General features: G+C 37.2%; 4 protein-coding genes and 1 pseudogene across 7 annotated transcripts; 3 read left to right on the top strand and 2 right to left on the bottom strand.

The window, feature by feature from the left end:
- Positions 1-733: 733 nt before the first annotated feature.
- Positions 734-3,503, bottom strand: LOC114728788 (mitochondrial import receptor subunit TOM20-like). Its single transcript, XM_028915737.1, has 6 exons — positions 3,357-3,503; positions 2,938-3,016; positions 2,538-2,707; positions 2,412-2,459; positions 1,695-1,784; positions 734-1,097 (listed from the first exon to the last, which is right to left on the bottom strand). Exons 1-6 carry the CDS (start codon positions 3,453-3,455, stop codon positions 966-968), a joined length of 618 nt encoding a protein of 205 aa, XP_028771570.1. The 5' UTR covers positions 3,456-3,503; the 3' UTR covers positions 734-965.
- A 1,835-nt stretch (positions 3,504-5,338) lies between these two features.
- On the bottom strand, positions 5,339-8,031 carry LOC114728790 (cation/H(+) antiporter 15-like). Its single transcript, XM_028915740.1, has 3 exons — positions 7,804-8,031; positions 6,678-7,697; positions 5,339-6,586 (listed from the first exon to the last, which is right to left on the bottom strand). The coding sequence occupies exons 1-3, from the start codon at positions 8,029-8,031 to the stop codon at positions 5,339-5,341; spliced, it is 2,496 nt and encodes an 831-aa protein (XP_028771573.1).
- A 738-nt stretch (positions 8,032-8,769) lies between these two features.
- Positions 8,770-11,921, top strand: LOC114728787 (B2 protein). Of its 3 annotated transcripts, none has more exons than XM_028915735.1 (6): positions 8,770-8,867; positions 10,034-10,606; positions 11,072-11,172; positions 11,382-11,465; positions 11,560-11,670; positions 11,790-11,921. In XM_028915735.1, the coding sequence occupies exons 2-6, from the start codon at positions 10,045-10,047 to the stop codon at positions 11,835-11,837; spliced, it is 906 nt and encodes a 301-aa protein (XP_028771568.1). In that variant the 5' UTR covers positions 8,770-8,867; positions 10,034-10,044; the 3' UTR covers positions 11,838-11,921. The 3 variants fall into 3 exon arrangements, with proteins under 3 accessions (XP_028771568.1, XP_028771567.1, XP_028771569.1); XM_028915734.1 differs by having other exon boundaries at positions 8,866-8,950; XM_028915736.1 differs by lacking the exon at positions 8,770-8,867 and adding an exon at positions 9,769-9,789.
- Positions 11,922-13,093: 1,172 nt separating this feature from the next.
- On the top strand, positions 13,094-17,366 carry LOC114728785 (protease HtpX homolog). 2 transcript variants are annotated; one of them, XM_028915732.1, is made up of 9 exons: positions 13,101-13,401; positions 13,596-13,653; positions 14,302-14,369; positions 15,090-15,269; positions 15,525-15,621; positions 16,125-16,234; positions 16,325-16,458; positions 16,548-16,736; positions 17,157-17,366. In XM_028915732.1, exons 1-8 carry the CDS (start codon positions 13,180-13,182, stop codon positions 16,681-16,683), a joined length of 1,005 nt encoding a protein of 334 aa, XP_028771565.1. In that variant the 5' UTR covers positions 13,101-13,179; the 3' UTR covers positions 16,684-16,736; positions 17,157-17,366. The 2 variants fall into 2 exon arrangements, with proteins under 2 accessions (XP_028771566.1, XP_028771565.1); XM_028915733.1 differs by lacking the exon at positions 17,157-17,366 and having other exon boundaries at positions 13,094-13,401; positions 16,323-16,458; positions 16,548-16,689.
- A 993-nt stretch (positions 17,367-18,359) lies between these two features.
- Positions 18,360-22,675, top strand: LOC114728783 (sulfite oxidase-like; annotated as a pseudogene).
- Positions 22,676-24,591: the final 1,916 nt, after the last annotated feature.

Below are 24,591 nucleotides of genomic sequence, written 5' to 3' on the forward strand. Positions count from 1 at the left end.
GGCGATGAACAACGAACATTATCACCTCATCTGTCTTGACGACACCGTTTGGCCGGCCTCGACCGTCATTAAGAACGGGCTTGACTGCCAGACCACTTGACCCATACTGGCGCGGTAAAAATTCCCCATAAACCCGTTTTATATAAATCAAGATAAAACTAATCACTATAAAAAAATTATTTATAAACTGTTTATAAATTATTCCAATCAGACCTATTATCTTTTACTGTTTTCTCCATGGTCACGGCTTCTATGAACACAAGATCAAAATAAGCGCTTTTTTTTTTTCGGCTTGAAGAAAAATACGTTTTCCTTTAAAAATGAGATCAAAATGATTATATGTTTATTTAAAATTGACTTTAAAGATTATATTTATTTTTAAATTAAAAAAAACTTTTTAGCCAAAATTAAATAAGCATAAATTGCTAATATGTGAAAAGGACCACAAATCCCGACATTATACTTGCTCTAGAAAATGCACAACAACACAACCAACAAGAAGAAATGCTTTGAATACTGGGTCAATTCAAGGCATTCAAAATGAAGAAAGGAAGGACTTAAGCTCAATGAATCAACATAAATCGCCATCACTCCGCTAATACTCCTCGAGACATGAGCACGCAAAACCGTAACAGAGCAATGTCTCGTGCGTTTGAATGAACTTTGAACGCTTATTAGGACCTTATTTTCTTTCACGTAAAATTCCTTCTGACGAGATAGATGATGGCAGCGCTTCTAGTATTAGCAACATTTTTATTTCAATGCTGTCAGTGGAGGATGCCCCGCTATCTGCTCGGCATAATAGCTTGTCAACCCAATCAACTTAACAAAACATTTCATATGCTAAACAAATAAAGGTTACAGAGCGATATGCATCACTGCTGTCAAAATTTTAAGTAATATGTGATTCTCAATAATCATCAATACATCGGCTGCTGGGATTAATATTTAGTCGACGGCTGCATTTATCTAGGAGGTGGTGGAGGAGGCGGTGGATGCGATTTTGCAAATCCCACCCACGCAACGATGCCAACAGCCAGAATTACCCAGCCAAGAATGTCATACTTCAGATCACTGCTCTTCTTTTTCTTTTGAGTCTGCAAGTAATGAAACAGATCAGGGAAGCAAAATACAACCCAACTGTCTAACTTCACTCAACATCTCTTCTATTTGCTTTTTCTTTAAACAGCAAAAATATATGCCTCCAAAAATATATCCATTCAAAGGTAAAGTAGCTTTCCGGGACTGGTTTTGCATTAACAAGATGTCAACCCCATCCGTCTCAACCCCAAATGAGACGCATCAAAAGAAATAAGATTGCGTATTCAGCCTGATTCAGTCCTAGTTGAACCTCCCATCATGGTCCACAAATCAATAAGATAACCTCTTTTTGTTCTGTGCATGTCTTTTTTTTTTTTGGGGGGGGGGTGATGTTAAGAAATAGAACCAATCCATTTAAAAAGCATCCCTAACAGCTTCAGGAAAACCCATTGATTGTGTATATGCAAGTAGCCACATATGGAATAATAATTACATGAACAGGTGTTCAAACTCAAATTAATAAATCTCAGTGCAAAACCGATTCTTTCGAACCTAAAACTGATACCACTCAGAAACTGCATGCCTGAACTATTAACTAAAAAACCTGATACAACACAATACATGGAGAGACAAAAGGAGGTCTTAAGTAATACCTTTGTACTTGACGAAGAAGAGGGTCCAGCTGCCCCTGCTGCCTTCTCTGCAAATCCGTGCTTATGTATTTCTGCATGCAGCTCAGGCGCCTTATGAAAGACGTGTCAGTAGTCAAACATGTCCAGTGAATAGTTGATGAATATAACAAATTAAATTTCAGCAAAATCCATCAATCACTAGGGTTATATATTATTCAGCAGTAGAAAATACCTGCTGACAACAGAGAATCTTACAACAGTTTGATTAAATTGTTTAACATTTATGCGGCACAATCCATATAGCCAGATTAAGCCTAGTTATATATATAAGTATTAAAATCCATTAAGTCAAAGCATGGTCGCTCACACCACAACATACACTACTGCAGATGTAAGAGCCACTTCACATAATTCCAAATAAGAGTTAAGAGATACAATGTACAATACTCTACATTCAATGTTGTACATGCTACGCATTTGATGTAATATTTATCATTTATCGGTAAGATTTGAGAATCATAACACCAACCTAGCCACTCTAACTAGCTTTCAGTTTCAGTTTTCTTCTTTAAAGAAAGATGGATAACCATATGAAACAGTGTGACCATCTATCAAAGTGTTATAGAGAGATATTGTGCCTAAAATTATTTAAAAATTAAAAAGGAAAAGGAAAAGATGAGATTACATCAGCAAGGAGACCTAAATATAATAACGGGGCATGTATAATACAGAACATACCTTAGCAGCCACTTCCAGAGATTTCCGGTACAGTTCATTTTCTGGTTCCTATAAAGAAGAAGATTACTACTTTACCCGTTACATTGGATGTAATGTATTAACATCAACACAAGACTGAAAATGTACCTCTTCAACAGCTCGCTGGAAGTACTCAGATGCCTTGTTAAAACAAATTTTTGCCTCCTCCTGATCCGGATTTACAAAGGCATCGGATGTATAGGCATTTCCCAGGCACCAAAGTGTATCATGCTTCTTGGGATTAACCACTAATGCCTCCTCGAGCTTTGAAATTGCATCTTCAAATCAAGACCCAGAATGAGGATTCAAAATCGGAGGTTTATCGGCAATACTTGATATTGTAAAGAAATTCAAGAATTTAAAAACAATGTGCAACAAATGATGCCTCCTCAGTCTAACAGAGAGTCAGAGTGTCAAGAGTTCAGGCTGCAAAAAATGCATGTCACTTTTGGAAATCAAAAATAAAAATCTTGTCCCATCAATAAAGACTTCGGCATCTGGTTTGAACCTTGGATCATCTTCTTTGAATCAGGGATGCTCTGAAACTGAGACAACTCTAACAAAGCGCCTCCCCATCTTGTCAAATTCTGCGTTGATTAGAAAAAAGTTATGTTTTCCTAACCCAGAATGCCGAAAGTGGAGGTTAAACGAACAATAAAGTTGCAGATAATCTTCAACATTACGCGGATCAACATGAAATGCAAGTCTTCTATTGTGCGATAATCTAAACTATAACCTGAACCAGATCATTTGGCATCGAATAACGTAGAAATATTTTATCATGAAACAAAAAATCACAGAAGATTACAAGACTTTTGAGCCTCCGTGAACATTTCAAGAAGCAGAGGAGCTTCAACAAATATGAATAAATTCGATCCAAAAATGAAGAGGAAAATTGGGATAAGAGGAGAAGAAAGAAAGACCGACATCGGCATCGAGAGGGTCACTGGCGTATGTAGCTTCGGCAGTCTTACGGGCATGCTCGAAGAACAAAAGGCGGTCGAAATCGCTCTGCTGCAAGTCCATGCTCGCAGACTCAGTTCGGTTACCCTAGGGTTTTGGGGTTTTTGATTATGTGAATGATCTTATATATGGGTGCAGTCGCCCGGCAGCCAACTCAGTAAATAGATATTTTAGTGCTTCGCTGTTTTGAAAATTGCGCGATAATAGACTGGAAAAATCTTACTCCCAAGCGTGCTTAGCGTATGTTCCATTTTGTTGGCTGAGAATTGAAAATACAAGTTTTATTTAAGCTTTTAAATATCTCTGACTCTAAGTTCTCTTTTAGGGTCATCCTAAATAATAACATACGATTACTTCCTCTATTTCTTGCTGTAATACATTCTTAATTACCTTACTGAAATTTTTAAAAAAAAGTGTTTAAATTATTAAGTTTGTTTAAAAATAGAATAACTTTTTATATTATTCGTATTTTAAAAAAAATTCATAGTTGTATTATATTCTCCTTCACAATTTATGACTTAATATCCCACTGAGTGGTTTATAATGAGCATCATCTCTCCCTTTTAAAAGAGGTGACTTATAATAAGATCAAATGAATATTTTTTATTTGTAAATTATTTAAAAAAAAACGTTCAAGAATTAATACTAGCATTCGTCTAGTATCACATGAGGAGTTTTTGTAATTTTAAAATATTAGAGATTAAATAAAAAAGATCATCATATCGAGATCATCTCGTCTCAAATTAAATTACGGCAAGATGTATGTATGTGGAGCTTTTGTAATTTTAAAATAAAATTAGAATATAATGTTGTCAATGATAAATATTTTAAAATAAAAATTTTAAACAAAACAATATGTATGTGTGCGTCAAGACTCAAGACTTGTAGAAAACATCTGACCCCCAAAAATTTTCTTCCAGCTGGATTTGTCCTTTGTTTTCAGGTGAGTTAGCTTGTCTAGTTTAGGGACCTGTTTGGTGCCCCTCAAAACTATGGTTTAGGAGGTCAAGTCATAGTTTAGGTGGGATGTCACCCAAACAGCATTAATTTTAGAGAAATAATCCGAAACCATGGTTTATGCCAAAACCATAGTTTCAGGAGAAGTGAATCCATTCTGCTTCTGGTTCAAATTAGAGAGTATGATTGTGCCTCTTAGAATAAATCTCAACAGTAATATGATTTTAACATCCCTCAATTATTTTTTTATAAACATATTTAATCTTATATCTTATAAATATATATACACATATTAATTATTTATTAATTATATTATCTTATGTATTATTAATTATGTCGGTAAAAAAATATATTATTAACAATTTTATTTCTTCAAATTAAAATATATCATAAAATTTATCTTTTATGTAATTATCATATTAACTTATGTCTTTTTTTTAGTAATTTGTATATATAAAAATTGCTTCTGATAACAACTATCCAAACACTTTCACTTCTTAGAATTACTTTTTCACAAAATCTATTCTTCACAAAAACTATTCTTCGCAGAATATATTCTCCAGACTATTCTCCACACCATGGTTTGGTTTCATCCCACCACTCTCTAAGGAAGTGTTTGGAGGCACTTTGCGCAAAACGAGGCAAACTCCTTTACATATTTATTTCGTATACCGTAAAAATATTTTTAGAATCATGGTTTCGTTTTTAATCAAACATCCCTTAAGTGTATGTATCTAAAGTTAAGCAAACTTCAAATATATCTGACACATGGACACTTGAACTGACAGGACAGAATGGGAAAAAAAAGGACTTGCAAAAAAATGTTGATCCTTTTGACAATTTGATTAATGTTTACAAATGATTTGTTTAGCTTCATTTCTCCCGGTACTCCTAAGAGCAAGAAGAGATCTAGTTTTTGAAACTGCATAATTAACAATTCCTCACTAATAATCAATTACCAACACCAGTACGATTCATGTTAAAATGTGTTACACAAGAGGTGCCTGAGAGCTATCACTATTTGCAGGCGAATGTGCGGGTTGTCGAGTTTGAGCCCCGTTCTCCATGATCGAATCATATTGCTGCACAACAAGCAATGAAGATTGGGAACCAAAATTATCTGAGGCCACTATGTCCCCTAATACTCCCAGTTCTTGGTTGTCACACCATTGTAAGAGATTTGAAAATAAGGCTGAGTTCCTATTATTCCCTTGCCCAACGATGATCAGATCATAGTCATCTTTGGCAAACTCCTGCATAAGTGAAGTCAGTTCATCAGCACTGCCCACGTCCTCCTCTGAGTATGTAACGTAGTCATTATTATGAACCACCTTGAGCCTGAATGAATCTAAATACTCGTCATCTAACAACTTGTGCCTCTCTTCGTCCATTATTGCAGAAGATATCCACTGAGATTCACTGTCGACTGATACGTCTGCAGCTTCACCATACAGAACAATCCGCACCACGGAGACTTCCGTCCCTGGCTGCCCGGCCATTCTCCATGTAACAGCCAAGGCTTCACGATCGTCAGGACCGCCGACGAAGAGCGTTAGGATGCTTGTGTTGTTTCTGGACGATGATGTCCCAATACCACGATCAACGAAGACTGCCACCGAACAAGGAGGATTTTGCAGAACGTTCAGGTTTATGTCTTTGTATATAGCGTTTGTTGTCTCCAGACCACCTTCTACATCTGCTTGCTTGTGAAAAGGGAGGAGCACTATGGACGTTAGTTTTTGCTGTGCCAAGCAGTATACATCATCATGAATGGTTTCATATACCGACATGGCATCGGTGGTTTCGACTCTAACGGCGTGGTTCCACTCTGTTAGAACGTTGAAGGCGTTCGTGATGTTCTCTGACTCATTTTGTGATGATCCGGCCATGCTTGGTGATCCGGTGAGGGTGCTAGGTTGTTCTATATGGGCGGCAAAAAGGGTGGCGGCAGCTCGGCCCCTAAATTCAACCAGACGAACTCCAAACACATGCATAGGAGAAATTCTGGTGGCATTGCAGTTTTTTAAGACGCTAACCATGCTTGCAGCTTGGCGAACGTTGTGGACACAAGCAAGGATTCGAAGTTCTGTCTCAAGCCTTAGCTTTTGGACAGTCCTTAGCTTGTACATCTCAAAGCGCCTTCTTGGGTGGTACATGGCGCTGATGAAAATAGGCGCCACGATAGTCATCAGAAAAACCGCAGAAACCATAATCGTGAAATATAGCACAGATAAAATCTGCAAGATATCGAGAGAGCTGATTAGTTAAAGTTGCTATGCACAGCGTGAATAATATATATCAAACAGTTTCAATAAATAGTATGTATACCTTTCTATCCCAGGCTATGTCTAGAATGATCAGTGCCAGGACGCCTTTGGTGTTGAGAAGTAGTCCAATGCCCAAGCCATCACGAGCAGGTATATTGAAGAAGAAGGTAGTTATCAAAGTGCTCAAGACTTTGGGGATGAATAGAAGGACGATAACGAGGGCCATCAATGGCCAATATTTTTGTTGTGCAACCGTGACCAAGTTAACTGTTAAGCCAGAACGAAAGAAGAAAAGTGATGATATAAGCCCGGAAGCACAATCATCTACCTTCCCCATCACCAGATCAGCAAATTTCCCATTAGGTAAAATAAGCCCATACACAAAAGCTCCAACAATGGCGTGCGTGCCAAGCGCATCTGTAATATAAGAACAAACGATAGCACCCAACAACACTGTAGTGACCAGCTGAGAATTCTCCCACGAATCTGTGTCGGTTTTGTAATGAATGTATCGGGTAATGATTGGGCGTACGGCAAATAAGCATATGAGGATGAACAATAAGGTAGTTAGCACCGACAGTACTGGTCTTGTATCATTACCGGCAAATGGAATCAATATCACGAACAAAAACCAACCATAGGCGTCGCTTATCATAGCTGCAGTTAAAGTGATTCTGCCGAGCTTCGTATTCAGCAACTTGAGATCAGTAAGGACTCGGGCAAGGATTGGGAAGCCTGTGATGATTAGAGCCAAACTCCAGAATAAATACGCCTCAACGATATATTTTTTATCCTCACGGAAATGGGTTTCTGCTGCAGAATTTTCATAAAAATGACGTAACATAGCAAAGAGGCCAACCCCAATCGCCACTGGTACGATAATCCCAGCAACGGCGATGCTTACGGCCTTCCTTCGGATTCGTAGAATCGTATCTAAGTTCATTTCTAAACCGCTGAGAAGAACATAGCACATGAGGCCAATATTAGCGTAGGTTTCAATATTGAGGAGTAATCTTGGAGCCAAAAGCGTCTTCCCTATTACGGTGCGTCCCAAAAATAGAGGACTTAAAGTGAGACCAGCCTGTGCGAAAGAAATGAATAATAATGAATGAGAAAACTCTTACGTTATTCTGACACAAATGTTCATGTGTGCGACGTTATTGTGATACAAATGTTCATGTACTTACGAGAATCTCTGCGATAATGCGAGGCTGGTGAAAAGGTTTGATGATGTAGTACAAAATATTAGAAGTAAATACAGCGTAGGCGATTTGCACACACAAGAATTGGCCCTCGTCTTCGAGGATGGGCCCACTTTTCCATATTCTATTGGGATTGCTTGCTGCTACTTCGTAGCATGATATTGTGGAGGACCATGTAGAGTTATGAAAATAATGAGCTTTTGCAGCTGCCATTGAATTGCCTTTTCTTTGTTTGTCTGCCTCCTGGATGCAACACAAGAGTTTACAACTTTTGTAACGAACAGACCCAGTATATATACCTCTTGAACCTCTTGAAGATAAGATCAGATCAGCGAAATCAAAGGAGGGACAAATAAAAAAAAACAGTCTTCATCAGTTACAACAAATATGCGTCTGGAGTATTATTCTATTCTTGTTATGGTTGTGTTTCCTCTATGATGTTTGTCATTCATTCCATACCTTGGACTATATTGCTGTATCTAATCCCCTTTTTGCCCAAAAAAGGAGTAGTTTGCAACCTTAGTCAATAACAAGAAAAATCAGTAACTGATTTTTTACTTGCCACCTCTCCAACTAACCAAGACATGCTAAATATATACATATGTACATTGACTTAATATAATTTATCTTTTAGACCAACCGAATAACTACTCTCCGTTTGTTTGATTGAATTGACTCTAAGGTAAAAAAGAGAATTGAAATTACACTTTTGTAAAAGGCACGAGTGATTTTTTTTTGGGATCAAAGTTCTTTTGACCATGCGTTTACACATGAAAATAACGATTTCAGCACATATTCTCCGCACACGGTCAACCCAGAAAAAATAAAAAAAATCCAAAGGTCATTTGGTAGGGAGAGGGTTAGGGCAAAAATAACGATTTCAGCACATATTCTCAGCACATAGCTTTTCTTTTTTTGGGCAAATGACGAGGTTCAATCAAGATTTCATGGGCATTTGTGGAATATACGAAAGATCAGAACGATAAAGTTCCAGCTACTTCAAACTGAAGCTCGCTGTCTTCCTCGTGGCCTTCGGGGTTCATAGCCTGGTAGGCATTAGCTAATCTCTAACGCTTTTCATATTCTCTGATGAGTACTGAGATCCCTAAATCTTGCTCTTCGAATTTCCCAAGTCAGTAGCCTAATTTTCGTGTTCAGCTCTATAATTGGATTTTTTGTTGTGTGTATTTTCTGAGTTGAGTGAGCTAATTTCCATATCGTAGATTTTGTTCTATAGGGCGACTTCGTACTTCCTGTACATGTTGACGGAGTTCAAGAATCAGGATTCTTTACATAATTGGTTTGATTGAGGTCTAGCATGGCAGGAAAGATGCTCATTTTAGAGTTGGATGCTGATATCTTCTGTTTTGCTCCATTCTTTTTTCTTAGTTTTAGTGTTCTATGGTTGCTGGCGAAATGGAATAAAATCTGAGCTTCCTAAAATGGAAAATTTTTTCCTATGTTGTTGCTTTACATTTTGTGCGGATTATTGAACTTCACTTTTCAATCTTCCCGATGGATACCAAAGTTGCAAATGGAACCAGGCCGGTCGATCATGGCAGGTTTACTATGTCCAAGAGTTGCATTGTTTCAATGACGTTAGATGCGAAACGAAAGCCATGTAATCACGGGGAATGATTTTTACCTCAAGTCTGCTGTGTATGTAAAAACCTGGTGACCGCAGCTTCTTGAAAATTGATAGTAATAAAATGCATGAGACCTTCTCTTCTGCTCGTTTCGGCTAGTAGGATACTATAAGATTTCCAATCAGCAATTAAAGTTTGTTGATCCTATATTAGTTCTTAATGTTATCATCTTTTCAGTTACTTCGAAATTTTCTTTAGTTTAAATACATGAATTGGATTGTAGTTGCTTGCCCTCAGCATTAAAGTAATTTACTTTTGAAATTGGAATTGTTGCAACTGTGCCGTGCGTGTGAACATTAGTGAATTCATTCTTTCTTGAGGAATTGTGAGTGTGGCAATGCATCTAGTCTGTGCCATAATATTCGATGCCACTTGGTGATTTATTATGCTATAATATTTTGGTGGACTTCAAACATCCCTAACCCTCCCCCTACTTTTGGGGGTGGGGGGGGGGGAAGATGCCATTGTTCTCCATTTTCCATAATACTTTAGTTTTCCTTGTGGTGTCTCTTGCTGTGTTTTTATTGATCTTATTCAACAAGTCCTGAACTGCTTTTGAATTCAATTAGGGTTTCAAAAGATGGATGACATGCACAGCTTTTGGCAATTGGGAAATCAGCTTCGTGGACAGTCAAGAACATCGGAGGATCACAAATGGCTTTTGGCTGCTTCTAAATTGGCTGAGCAGACAAGGTTAAAAGGAGAGCGTCTGAATAACCTTGATCTTTCAAAGGGTCCAATTGAAACAAGGTCAAGGGACAAATTTGGGTATCAGGAAGATAACAAATTCGACACTCTTAATGTCAGCATGTTAAATGCAGATTCTACAATTACCGAACATGTGAACAAAAACTCTTTCCGAAATGGTGTAATATACAATATGAATGTAGTGTATCAGAAGAACAATTCAAGCTTGGTGGGAAATATGAACAGTGACAAGTATAGTGGCAATGTTCAGAACAAAGAATCTCACAACTGTAGCAATAATAACAGCAATGATAGTGTCAACTCAAATGCAAATGACAAAAGGTATAAGACGTTGCCTGCATCAGAAACACTGCCTCGAAATGAGGTTCTTGGTGGATACATCTTTGTGTGTAACAACGACACAATGGAGGAAGATTTGAAGCATCAGCTATTTGGTAAGTGTGCTTTACTCAATCGCTACCAACCATTTATAGTGATAGGGGGGGTGTAGTTTGTAGATTGGCATGGCCTCTTGTTTATGAGAGTCTTTTTTCTCTTTACCTTTGTTATTTTTGGTTACATAATGCATGTACTCACTACTTGCCATTGGTTATGGTCTAATAGTATAAGGCATGGTTAATTTGCCAGATTTGTCCGGTTCTAATCTCTGTAACGAGGGGCAATGTTTTTTCTAGAGAGTAGGGAGGAAGTAACGTGAAATGCACTAGAGAGTAAATGGCTGAGAACTTGGTTGGTGAAGTTGCTTGTCTTTTAATATTGTAATTATTTAACACAATCATTGAAGAACTCAATCTAGAATTTATAGCGTATCATATTTTGTGCTGATTAAATATAGTCTATATTCTATTTTGAAGATTGCAAACAAGTATTTCTTGAGGACTGACATGATTAGTTAATAGGTTTGCCTTCGAGGTATCGGGATTCTGTTCGAGCAATTACACCAGGGCTGCCTCTCTTTTTGTATAACTATACCACTCATCAGCTGCACGGTATTTTTGAGGTGGGTTATGCTTAATTGGGGTTATATTAAATTTTTGATGTGGCTTGTATTATTAAATTGTGCATCAGGCTTTGCAGAAATTACTATACTTTTACTCTCTATTTAGTGCCTCGAATATATATGAAATGGGAGAAAAGGGGGCGGGGGGGAGTTAATGACAGAAAAATAGGTGTTTAGTTTATGCACTTACTTCGGAAAGACTTTTGCAGGCGGCAAGTTTTGGAGGCTCTAACATTGATCCTACTGCATGGGAGGATAAAAAATGCAAAGGCGAATCGAGATTTCCTGCTCAGGTAGAATTTAGGCCGTTGGAATAGAAGAGCTCCTGTACTTAATTAATTCGATGTTTAATAGGCAGTTGAATTTGTTCCTTGTGTTTACGTATAGGTAAGGATCCGTGTGAGGAAACTCTGCGAGGCACTGGAAGAAGATTCATTCAGGCCTGTTTTACATCATTACGATGGTCCTAAGTTTCGTCTTGAGCTGTCAGTTCCAGAGGTATGGATTTTCCTTCCTCTCATCATGAAAAAACTATTTTGCACAATTATTATCTCATTATCGGTTTCTCTCTTTCTCATCTTATTTTGATGCGTGGTATGCGGGGTTTAATTTTGCAGACCCTGGATCTGTTAGACCGATGTGAACAAGCCGGCCCAGCAGCCTAGGCCGCATAAGTTATAGAACATGGGCTTTGGTACGCTGGATGTGTGCTTTCGGCAGATTTTCCATGAAGGGTAAGCTTGGAAATTAGTCTGTATATCGGATCATCTCGGGGGAGCTCCGATAGAGTGTTGAGAAACCCCTTCTCAATATATTATAGTGACTCTGAAGATGCTTTGTAGCTTTTGCGGGGCAGTTATCCTGATAAAGCTTTTATGTACAACCTTTATACCTTTCTCTGGCTAAATATCAAGTGTCGTATCTGTTCTCATCGGTGTGTATGTACAACCAGTAAAGAGAAGAAACAAAATGAGCTTTTATTGACTTCTGGACTATCCTATGCTCGTCGGAAGCTCATAACGATCGGTTATTCTTTCTTTTTTTTCCCTTGGTTAAAAAAGATGGAAATTTAATATTATCACTGGTCCTAATTATAAGACCTTATTAGTAACTGGTCTTAATTATAAGACCTTATTTATAGATTACAAAAAAAAGTCTTATAATTTAGACTGGTGGAAGTAATACTGATTAACATAGTTCTTGATGATCTAGTCCTCTTTGTGTGAAATGAGGTTGAACTTAGGCTCAACAACTGGTGGTCCTTATTGATTAAGGGGCAACGGGAGATTTTCTCGAGGTGGAAATAAAGGTGGTAATGGCATTGTAAAATCAAGGAAAATAAAGGGTGCCAGGAAGTCATTAAAAGTAAAAACTGAAAAGAGAGCTGGCAATTGCAGAGGGAAAAAGGGTAGTTAGTTAAATAGAAGTTATATTATTAAATATGGAAAAAATTGTAAAATTTTTTTAATTACATCCTTATCAAAATCAATACTATATTAATTATAATGAATAAACTACTTATAAAATTTAATTGTACATGAGGTTGAAATAGAAAAAAATATTAAATATTTTAAATGTTGTTAAAGTGGATTTATACTTTGGACTGATTCAAATTAAGGGAACAAGACTTGTATTATAAAAAGGAGGAGTGTTTCAAATTTCAGTGTTTCATTTCAAAGCTGAGAACAAAAAAATCTATGCAATTATAAATGAAAAACAAATGTGAATTTTAGAGAAGTAAATACTACTTACCCTACGCATTCCGGTTCCGCGCGAAGCAAGCAACCCATACACCCAGGCCCAGGCAGGCACAATTCCAAACCAAAGTCAACAGGAAAAAGAAGTGGCGGGAGACCGGTACCACAGGTACGGGTTGTGGCCACAAAGCTCGTTGCGTTCGCAGCGACCAAGCTAACGAGCCAAATATCTCGTGTTCTATTTATCCTGCAAAGCACAAAACACCATTCTCACGCTAATCTGCGCTCCTGCGGCTTTGCTTCTTCTTCAATGGCGTCCATCCCTTTTCCCACTCTCTGCCTCTTTCATAAGCCCAGTTCTCTCACTGTCAGCTTCGTAGCATCGGATCGACGTAGGTTCAATTCTTATTCCACCCTTGGATTCGGGGCGACTCAGAGGAGCCGGAAATTCGGAATTACCGTTTGCAGAGCAGCTCCTGTTGCCTTCCGAAAGCTAGATGCTGACGATTTCCGTCACCCTCTTGATCAACAGGTGTGGATGATTTTCAATTTTCTCCGTGTTCCATGTTTATGGGGACTGCACCTAATGATGATTAGTTTTCCAAAAGTTGAATTTTCAAGTGCGAAATGTTATTTAAAATTCACCGTTGTTGTTTCTTTTCTTCCGAAATTGTTCGTTCGAACAACTGATGCTTTGTGTTTTGGTTTTCGTTTTAAATTCTCCAGAACACGGTGATACTGAGAGCAATTCCAGGATTAAACGAACTAGGAAAGGCTCTTCTCGGTAATACAAAGACGCCGCATCGTCATTAGTTCGATTTTTTTTTCTAGATTGTATTCTATTGCTGCGTAGAGTACTTGGAAAGCTCCATCTTTAACTCCGCTGAGTGCTGTCAAGATGCGTTTGAAAATTACAAGATGCTCTCCTGCTACTGCGTAGCAACAGAAATTCGAACGCTTTTTGACATTTTATGTTATATTTTATTGAAAATATTTCAGGTGCTTCCTTTTAAGTTTCCTTGGTTTCCTTCGTAGAGCGTGAAATAGAAAATAACATCTAGACGGAAATTTATTCTTCTTGGTATAAATAACTAGCTCTACATTTCCAATCCTCTTATAGTTAAGGCTTCTACGTCATCCAGAAACATTATTAATGGATTATATAGGCTTAGCTGAATTATTGGCTATTGGCGGCACGCAAGGACTCTTTATTTGTTCATGACTTTGGGTGGAAAGTTTTAAACTATAAATAGCGGCTTTTATATCATTTGACATATTTAATGGTGTCCAACCGGATATCTAAGATTCAAAATGACGCTGGTGGCGTGCAGTTATGAATTTATGTTGCTTATACATTTCAGATGCAAAGCTATTGTTCCACTTGTCTTGGATTAGAATGCTCATGATATAGTTCCTCCAATATGAATTGCAGGATCAGTAGCAGAGCAGATCATGCTCCTTGAGAATATAGGGACATCTGTTCTTGTTTCCGAAAATCAGGTATCCATGTCCGTGTCATCTGTCAGTAAAATTTTCATTAAGAACTACCTAGGAATATTTTATGCTGATTAGTAATTTGATTCATAAATATGCCCATGCCGCTTGTCCATACCTCTGATTAAAATTCTAATTGTTGTTATAATCCTCTTCTGATAAATGCAATAGACAAGCATTCGCAGTGCTGATGTGCAGCTATACATATAGAAATCCACATCTCTTCATGCATATGCTTGTTAAAAAACCCATGCATCTTGGGAAACTCCAGAAGAATTTTTGTGTGTGTGAACTCTGCTTCTTCTTTCTTTCCCTTTTCCTTCACCATGAATAACAGATCAATCTATATGCCATTGCTTGTCTGCATCTATAAATGAATGTCTGCGTGCATGCTCTTATGCATAATTGTTCTTTAAATAACGGTGTCTAGACTTTAGACATGGCTATCTGAGTTGAAACTTAGGAATGCTTCTTCTGATTAAATATTTACGAGGAATATCTGCACATGAAATCTGCCGCTTCTTTTAAGTTGGGTTTCATCGTGAAATTTACTGCCAACCATACTCACTTCAGTTGTTGTCCCAGTATGAAAATCAACCAAGTATGTTGTGTTATATCCTTGGTAACTTGGATTGACAAGCAGTTCCATTGTGATCACGAGTTACTGTCATCCATTATCAACTTCAGCTGAGTAATTGGCCTCCTTTTTTTTCCTTGTTGCATCAGCTTCCTGGTCTTCACCAGTTAATGGTGGAAGCAGCAGAAATATTAAATGTTGATGCCCCTGATCTGTACGTCAGGCAAAGTCCTGTGCCTAACGCATATACATTAGCTATAAGCGGTAAACGGCCATTTGTTGTTGTCCATACTAGCCTTGTGGAGCTCCTGACAAGAGAAGAGTTGCAGGTTCTTAGTTATTTCTCTATTATTTTTCATAATTAATTTCTGAGCCAGCCTGCATTTCCACAAATGATAGCATTTGGGTGATTGACTTTGAGGCGCATGGCTGTTATATGCACATATTAGCTACTATTCATGATATGTATTATTTCTTTCCAATTTACCCTATCAACTTAATTTAAACTGGTCAATAATATTGATGTCTAATCTTTTCTTTTAAGAATTTATCACTGTTGATGTTCTATCAGTTTACTTTAACAGGCTGTTCTGGCTCATGAGCTGGGCCATCTAAAATGTGATCATGGTGTGTGGCTAACATATGCGAACATTCTAACCCTTGGAGCCTATACAGTACCTGGTAGGTGATAGAGCTTCTTTTTTTTTTTTCTCCCCAATTCATTTTCTTTTTCCGTGTCTGTCCACATATATATTATGATTTGTCTTCTGTATCTTTTGGTACGTGGTATGCGCCAATTCCTGTGTGAGTGAAATGCAGAAGTGGTTCTGGATTGTCGAACTAACACTTGAGAGTTTCTCCACCCTAGATAAATTATAGTTGAGTAGTTAATTATGTCAGACGATCATGGTTGGAGAGACATTGTCTATCTGGCTTTCTATTGACTAATGTGGGGATCAAATCCATGTTAATATTACAATTGCTGGATTATGATAAGCCAGCAGCATTATCTGTAATTTATGATACCATGTTTACATCCATTCTAGTTCTTCGCTAATAAATTAATATCTAGCTAGCTTTGATGGCTCTCATTTTGACTGGCGAGAGCAAGCTGTTTTTGGTTGATAGATATACTCGCTTCGGCTGCAATATTTCTCTTTCACAACTGGTGTAATTTATTGTAGGCATTGGTGGCTTTATAGCTCGGACTTTAGAAGAGCAGTTATTCCGCTGGCTTCGAGCAGCTGAGTTGACCTGTGATCGTGCAGCTCTTCTTGTTGCTCAAGACCCTAAGGTATATAAATGTTGAGACTCAAAATCAATGCAGTTAGATAATTGCTGTTTTCTATATTGATAAAGTTTCTGTTTCCCAACCCTACAAGAGATTGTCGTCTCTGTTCTGATGAAATTAGCTGGAGGATGCCCCTCTATGGCTGATCAACTAAATGTGGATGCGTTCTTGGAGCAAGCACGCTCTTACGATAAAGCTTCTTCCAGCCCGGTTGGATGGTATCTAAGGTTTGTCACAACTTTCATAGTGCTCGGGCTGCTAACCTTTCCATTTGGAATCTTTTGTGTGTGAACGCTCTTCCCCTCTCATTAATCAGGAATGCTCAAACAAGGCAACTTTCACATCCTCTGCCGGCACTACGTGCCCGAGAAATTGATGAATGGTCAAGAAGTCCAGCTTATAAATCTCTTCTGAAACGGGGATTACCGATCAAATCTCTACACAATGTTTAACGCTGCTCACATTGGTACTCTTCAAAATGCATGACAGCTCAAAAGTTCAAAAGGTTAGCTTCTCAAGACATGATAGCTTTTTGACTGTTCTGACTTTTAAGCAGTTCATCCGAATGGTAATATTCCCCATTTATAAACCAAGCTAATTTATGCGAGTTTTTTTTTGGACCAAAAATTTGTGAGTTATTGTGTTCTACACAATTGCTGATGTGGGATGTCTGGATCACATTATATATAATAGTCAAAAGGAAGACTGCTTTTACAGTCAACAGAAGTGGTATTACTTTTCCTTCTTGCTTGGTTCGGGGAGGTGCTGGTAATATCAAATGATCAGCCACAACCCGGTCTTCTTTTTTTGAGCTGATGCCATAACCAAGAAATGATCCTTGCACTGAACACACATTTTATTTGGCGTAATTTATGTATACCTGTAATTTCATATTGTAAGTATGATATTCTACTTTATGATACAGTTTGGTGCTGCTTTGGTGGCGAATGGTCGAAGTCCAAGGTGTCGGGATGCAATAGGCCTTAGTGTGGATCTACAGCTGCTATAAATGCCTATTTTATACTAGTACTGTAAATCTAGATATGTATATTCTCTGTGCTCGCTACATTACTCAACCTGTAAGTAGAATTTTGCCAAAGGGAAGCATTAGCTCGTATGGACATTGGTGTTGTTATAAATATATATATATATATATGTATATATCTGTGTGTGTGTGTAAAGAGGGTGAGTTGTTGGAAATTCTGATAGTATGGAGATTTTTATCGCCAAGAACTTTAATCTATAAGCTTTTTCGTGGTTCGTCTTCTTGCTTTTCTCGGATATAGACAATTGAATGCTGCCGTGGTTCCCGATTTACTGCTTGAAATTTGTAGGATGCCCCGGGAGCAATGTGTACAAATAAAAGCCAACTAAAGAAGGAGAAATAAGTCAATATTCTGGTGATTTAGTGACATCAAAGCTTTTCTATGCGAGTGGGAGGTTGTAGATTTGATCTACTTAAGGGGTTAGAATCTGTACCTTTAATTAAAAAAAGAAAAAAAAAACAGAAATAAAAAAGAACTGGAAAGAGAGTCTGGTATGTTATCAATAGTAGAGGTTTATTGGTATGTCTGAAAATTGTTAAATTTTAACCCTTTCTGAAATTAAATTTTCGTTCTTCCTTCCTTCCTTGAACATGCCTTCATTTCGTTAATTAAAAAAAAAAAAAAGAAACTTCATACTCCAAATTTATTAATATATTTTTGGCCAAAAAAAACTCATATAAGTCATGCTTCTTTCCATATAACCATAGTTACATAACACTACCTCCTCTTCTAATTATAAAACCTTGATTATAAATTATAAATAAAATCTTATAATTAGTACTGGAAGTAATATATATTAATAGTAATAAACTACAAATTAATATTTTTAAAAAGGAAACTAATATATGGCGTTTCTTGAAGTACCTGCATGTTTGGTCAAAAAAAAAAAAGTACCTGCATGGAGTTAGATGAAATGCCTATTAATTACCCCGGGGGAATTTGTTTTTTGTCCTTTGCTTTTTGCATCAATAATCATCTACTCGTATTAATTATATAGAAAACTACCCTTACTTTTCAGAGGAATGCCAGCCAATGAGAGCGCTCCACGTCAGCTGGTGCCTCCAATTATCCATAGACACAACCTTTAACTACCTTTCATTTGTCTGCAATGGCAGAGTTTGTATTCTGAGCTTTTCTGAAGGAGCTGAGAATGCCGGGGCTAAGAGCACCCTCAGATTATTCTGGAGAGCCTCCTCGACACCCATGCCTTCGTATTAACTCCAAGGCAATCGTCTTCCTTAGTTCCTTTCTATCATTTATTTAAGTCATCACTCTTCCTCTTTTGCGTCTTTCTCTCCATACCTATACTAATTCGGACATGTGTAGATCCTAATAAATTGTGAAGTGGATGCGATATATATACATATATATATATATAACTTCTTTGGGGAAATCGAATCGAACTTATAGAGCATAGGCTATGTACTGTAGATGTAGACAAAGGGATTGTTTTTTGGAGAACTAGTGACTTGAATTTGCAGCAGCAACAAGCCATTTTGTATTTGGCTTGATGGACCTTCTTCAGCGAGTTTTTTATTTTGATTTCTGGAGTATTTAACTGAATGTGGCCCATTTGTTTGACTGTGCATTGTGCGACTTCAAGGATATGGCTTATTTCCTGTTTGCAGCTAATGCTTTGCCTTCCTAGGTTTTCAGACGACTTCTTACTTGACGATACCGTCTTCATCGTCCTATAAATGTTACAAGGTTTAATGCTTCTATGCACGTGTTTTCTATTATCTGTATCGCGACTCAAGTTCAATCTGCTTTATTCTTCAGGAACCATTCAATGCCGAGCCACCGCGTTCTTTGTTGATTTCCTCATATTTAACTCCTGCAGATTTCTTTTACAAGAGAAATCATGGCCCTGTACCAATAATTGATAATATAGAAAGGTCACATGTTGACCTTGCTTAATTCTTCCGCTTTACTCATCAAGGCTGTTCAATAAAGGAAATTTGACGTATTTCATGTCACGTTTGGCATAACAGATACTTCATCTCAATTTCTGCTTTAATAGAAAAGCCCAGACAGCTTTGGATGAAGGATATCAGGTTAGTGATGGTTGAGAAATCTTAAATCTTCAAGAATTTTCAGCCTGTGCTATAGCGCCACTTTGTTCAGACCTTCGCATGTCATACCTATGTTTTATTTGCCGTATGTGTCTCCTGAAAAGTTTATCTAAATAAGCAACTGACCTTGTTATTTGATCATAGGATTCTTCCAAAGTATAATGTCGCTGCCACACTACAAGTTGGTCTGTTGAGAATTCATACTTCATTTTTCAGATATTTGTTTGCTAAGCTTGCAAAGGAAGACCATATTAGGCTTTAACCATAAAGTTGAAAGGGACCATATTAGGCTTGATTTTCTCGCTGTCTACGTTCTGCAAAGGATTCATCTTCTTTCAATGAGTTTTACAGTGTGCAGGTAATAGAAGGACTGCTATGAGCAAGAACAAAGTGGTCAAGGGAGTTGGTTGGGGTGTTTTGCTATTGGAAATGGTTAGTATTATCAATGATTTACTGGAACCTTTTTATGATTTCAAACAAGGTTTATGTTGTCATTAGTGGGTGGACACAGATGCATAACTGTTTATTAACATCTGGGTTGAAGTATGTCTTTCTTAACACGTGTGGTGTTGCGAACCATACGCTTTGTTGTTTAGGGTCTGAGTTTATTTGTTACATCTTTAAGAATTCTTTGAGTATATATTTTTCTCAGCTGTTTGGAGTGGTGCTAAATTGGCTGATGTGCTTGAACTTGTTGGAATACCAAAATTGACAAGTATCACTCAGCCTGGTGGAAAACATGTAGAATTTGTTAGCATCGACAAGTGTAAGGTAAGAAATCCTAGTTTGTAATTTTTTTCCTTTTCTTTTTAATATAACAAGTTTTGTAAATTCACTCCAAAGATCCTGGATTGTTTTTGGTCATTCATAGATGAGAGTCATCAGTTGTTTTCCGTAAATCTTATAAAAAAACATAGGAGGAAAATGGAGGCCCTTACAAGGTATCAATTCCATTAGATCAGGCCACAAATCCTGATGCAGATGTTCTTCTCGCTTATGAGATGAATGGAGAAGTAAGTGAAATTAACTTCATTTGTTTTTTGGGCAAAGTGAAATTATCTTCGTGAAGTCTGTTTTTTGTGTTCAAGATGAACTGCAGATAACATGTCTGAAGTCATTAAAAGCTCTAGAGCAACATGATGCGTGCCTTTTGGAAACAGAATTATAAATGAGTCTGTCTCTTCTTTTGGTTTCATTTTCTCAGCGTAAGGCTTTGTATTGCCTATATGTTTGACCCATGACTGAAATTTATTTGTTCAAAACATGTAAAAAGAACATGTTATCACTGCTTTGTGATTGAACTGTGAAATAGACATGCTAGATAATATGTGGGGTACCTTCCTTTTCTTATATGCAGTTCCAACTTTAAGTTAGCATAGCTAAATCTGTTTTACTAAGCTTGCTCTTCTAGAATTTCAAAGACGTTTTTCTTATTACCGTGGTTCGTTCTTTATCCTGATTTTTACATGGCATTTGAAGCAAACATAATGTGAATTGACAAGTGTAAAATGTCCTTTTCTCCCCATAATTTGTTTTGCTTATTTTTCTTTTCTGTTTTTACTTTTTTGGGCCGGGGTAGTGGAGCATGCTATGATATCTTTTCATCCTGTTCTTCTTACCTCGGTTTATTTATTTATTTTTTTATTTTTTGCCTTGCTTTAGCCTCTCAACAGGGATCATGGGTATCCATTACGTGTGGTTGTTCCTGGTGTTATTGGAGCCCGCTCTGTTAAATGGCTTGATTCTATCAATATCATTGCAGAAGAAAGTCAGGTCTGATGTATGCTGTAAACTGATTCTGGTATTACTAAAATTTCCTTATTATAATGTTCTGTGGCTTGACATTGTCACATGGCAGGGTTTCTTCATGCAAAAGGACTACAAAATGTTCCCTCCCTCAGTGAACTGGGAAAACATTAACTGGGCAACCAGGAGACCCCAAATGGATTTTCCTGTCCAGGTAATTGTTCTCTTTCAACGTCACCTGACTTTTTTTTGTTAACTGAAAAAACCAGTCATTTATTATCTTTCAATTACCTCTAGTATTTATCATGTTTTGATTTATTGGGCCTTAATGAAGTAGATACAAGAATTTCCTTAGATTTTGAAGCTGAAAATTTGTAACTAATACTCACTAGTTCACTATGACAGTGTGTTATATGTTCTCTGGAAGATGTGAGCACAATAAAGCCTGGGAAGGTTAGCTTATGCAACTTCTGGTTTTAGCTTTTCATGTGTTCTATTGATCTTATTTCGCCCGAAATGCTCATTCAGATCTCTCACCACGTTTTCCTATAAATTTGGTATGATGGTTTTGGTTTTCAACTGAAGAAGATTCAGAAAATAAGCTCATATAGATTTTGAATCCTCTTCCCCAGGGCTGTTAAGTTTGTGCTGTGGTTCACCAAGTCAAGCAAGCAAGACTCTCTTGCATGTCGAGTGTATTGGTAATCGACTAAATTCTAATTCTCATATATCACGTGTAGGTAAAAATTAGTGGATATGCAGTAGCTGGGGGTGGCAGAGGCATTGAGACAGTAGATGTTTCTGTTGATGGAGGCAGAACTTGGCTGGAAGCCTCGAGGTTTCAGAAAAGTGGAATTCCTTACGTAGCAGATGATGCTAACAGTGATAAGTGGGCGTGGGTACTGTTTGAGATCACAGTTGATATTCTTCATAGCACTGAAATTATTGCAAAAGCGGTATGGCTTGTTTTTTTCTTGCTAACGAATGTTCGTCATGACTCTAGTTTTCCAGTCAATGTTTTCTATTAAATAAGCAAACTATCCCCCAAGTGGCCTGATTTGCATAGTTCATATTGATCAACAATCTGATGGGGTTAGTGTCTGCTTTTGTTTGGCTCATTTTGCAGGTAGATTCAGCTGCAAATGTGCAACCTCAACAAGTAGAAGACATTTGGAACTTGAGAGGGATATTAAACACTTCATGGCATCGGGTTCATGTCCAAGCAGGTCACTCAAACATGTAGAAGTTGCGTGGCTTGAGGGACTAACACTTCATAGTTGACTGTTTCTGTTTCTTCTCCTGGATGACATGTGAAGCGAAGAGAGGTTTTAGTCAAGGCGACTCCGAAGAAGATTAAACATTAAGTTGGATACTGCATAATTTATTAGCTATGGTTCAGAAACTTCTTATTCAATACTCTTTTTTTTTGTGATAATTCTTATTCAATACTTTTAGACATAAATTTGTTGCATTATTGTGATGACTGATGGGCACACCTAGAAAGAAGTAGGGAGTGCTGGACATGAAAATTGGCAAATATGATCCTTCTAAATTCCATAAGGAGATGCATTCTTTGGCTATGCGTGTCGAACTTCAAAATGTCAGATCATCGTTTAGTGGTCCTGGGCCACCCTTGAGTTCTGTTTTCTTAAAAGGACACGTTCTTTCTGGGCAGGAGAAGATAAAAAAGAAACTCTTGAAATCAGGGAACTTCGTAGATATATAACTTAGACGAAACAACCAAAACTCTACGTCATTCTGCTTATCGAATGAAGATAAAGAAGAGCTCGCAGGGGGATTATTCCTTCAAGCTTAGGGTATTCTTTTTTGATTTCTAACCGCTGACGTGGTTTAATGTATACATTGAAAATCAAGTGAATAAGAGATATATCTGCGTATGTATATGTATGTATATTGTCACGTGTCGTCAGAGAGTGAAATGAGACATGTTTCATGGACTTGCAGGGAAAAATCCAAAGGAAGGAATGGAGCATGACTGACGGATGGTGTCTGCAAAGAAGAACCTGGCTGGTTGTTCCATTGTGATAAGATAAATAAATGAGAGCGGAGAAAAGCAAGATAGTGAACTGACAAATGTATGAGGGGCCTACTCATTTACTGTCCATAATGGGAAGCCCTGGCCTTCTGCTTTCCACTCAACTTCGGTGAATAGCAGATTCGCTATTTGCTATTTCAAGAAACTTCCCATGATAACTCCGAAACGTGTTTAATGTTTATGTTGTTCCATCTGTGAGCTGTAAATTCTGTAAAGGTGAGGTTTTGTAACTGTCATGGATTTATTATTATGGGGTCCTGTGTCCAACATGTTCTGCCATGCCTTAATTATAAGCAAATGACTCTGTTACTATTGGTCCCAGATTTATCATTATCACAATTTCTCACACACACACACACACATGTATGTATCTGCTCAACATAGGCTATCCGTTCTTGCCAAAAGCTAACCTTCAAAACTGTCATTGTCCATCTTGCCATATCCACCTCACTGCTTTTACTCATTATGCTGTCATAAGACAATGTTACAAGTATTTAGAGCCCTACATAAAAAGTGTGGTTTATAAGTTTAGGTTGTCCCACCACATTCCACACGATGAGTGTTTAGTACACACTTCTCAATGAAAAAAAGCTCCATATGATTATATATATCATAATCATTTCGAACAACAAAGGTGGGGAGGGCCATTTTGTTTAATGACACAGGTGGAGGATTGCAATAATATCATAGAAGTCGAAAACTAATGTAACAGATTCTCTGTACTTTCTTTTTATTGTTTAAAAGAAAAATTCATAATGATTCCTTATGATTAATTTTATGAACTTGCGATTGCAATTTTTTAAGAATGTAATTAATTTATTCGTCAATATTTTGTAATAGCCAGTCCCCTTTTTATAATTAAGAAAGATTAGAGCTGACGTTGATATCATTTCAAATCATCATCAATATAGACATGTGATTGTTTTCTCTCTTTTTCTACTATGAAAAGACCCAAAGAAAATCACTATCCGCGTGACATATGTTAAGACTTTAATTGATTGTCCTGCTTTCAACATAGCTATGTATGTGATATAAAAAAGAAAAGGCGACACCACGTGGATATTGGATTGAAGCATATAATAATCTCGAAAGCTCATACAAAGTTATTCAATTATTGAGACACATCTGTAGGTACTATTAAATTGTCTCCATTCTTTTTCCCAACCACTGAAAAATTGACGAAGAAAACGCAATATTCAATAACTGAACTACTGAAAACTGAGTCATTATAATACTTAACTCGGTTTTGGTTGCTTTTCCCCTACACAGTTAACATCATAATATACTCAATTTAAGATTTAAAATTTGCGTCCTTGATCATGTGGTTTCATAATATATTACAAAATCACAATGGACTTGGAGTCTTCTGAGTGTAGTTTTATTTGTTGCCCCTACTTATGTCTGTTCGAAAATAACTATGGAATCAATGAATCGATTCTT

This window comes from Neltuma alba, unplaced genomic scaffold (assembly GCF_004799145.2).
Source record: "Neltuma alba isolate B1F8T4 unplaced genomic scaffold, ASM479914v2 tig00012573_pilon, whole genome shotgun sequence".
NCBI classification, from domain to species: domain Eukaryota; kingdom Viridiplantae; phylum Streptophyta; class Magnoliopsida; order Fabales; family Fabaceae; genus Neltuma; species Neltuma alba.

Coding starts and splice junctions, on each gene's coding strand:
- LOC114728787 (XM_028915734.1), top strand. CDS start 8,908: ATGAGTACTGAGATCCCTAAATCTTGCTCTTCGAATTTCCCAA. Junction 8,951..10,033: donor TTGCTCTTCGAATTTCCCAA/GTCAGTAGCCTA, acceptor GAATTCAATTAG/GGTTTCAAAAGATGGATGAC. Junction 10,607..11,071: donor TTTGAAGCATCAGCTATTTG/GTAAGTGTGCTT, acceptor ATTAGTTAATAG/GTTTGCCTTCGAGGTATCGG.
- LOC114728788 (XM_028915737.1), bottom strand. CDS start 3,455: ATGGACTTGCAGCAGAGCGATTTCGACCGCCTTTTGTTCTTCGAGCAT. Junction 2,708..2,937: donor TTCAAAGAAGATGATCCAAG/GTTCAAACCAGA, acceptor CTTGATTTGAAG/ATGCAATTTCAAAGCTCGAG. Junction 1,098..1,694: donor CTTCTTCGTCAAGTACAAAG/GTATTACTTAAG, acceptor CATTACTTGCAG/ACTCAAAAGAAAAAGAAGAG.
- LOC114728785 (XM_028915732.1), top strand. CDS start 13,180: ATGGCGTCCATCCCTTTTCCCACTCTCTGCCTCTTTCATAAGCCCAGT. Junction 15,270..15,524: donor TGACAAGAGAAGAGTTGCAG/GTTCTTAGTTAT, acceptor TTACTTTAACAG/GCTGTTCTGGCTCATGAGCT. Junction 16,459..16,547: donor CCGGTTGGATGGTATCTAAG/GTTTGTCACAAC, acceptor CTCATTAATCAG/GAATGCTCAAACAAGGCAAC.
- LOC114728790 (XM_028915740.1), bottom strand. CDS start 8,031: ATGGCAGCTGCAAAAGCTCATTATTTTCATAACTCTACATGGTCCTCC. Junction 7,698..7,803: donor GCATTATCGCAGAGATTCTC/GTAAGTACATGA, acceptor TCTTTCGCACAG/GCTGGTCTCACTTTAAGTCC. Junction 6,587..6,677: donor ACATAGCCTGGGATAGAAAG/GTATACATACTA, acceptor GATATCTTGCAG/ATTTTATCTGTGCTATATTT.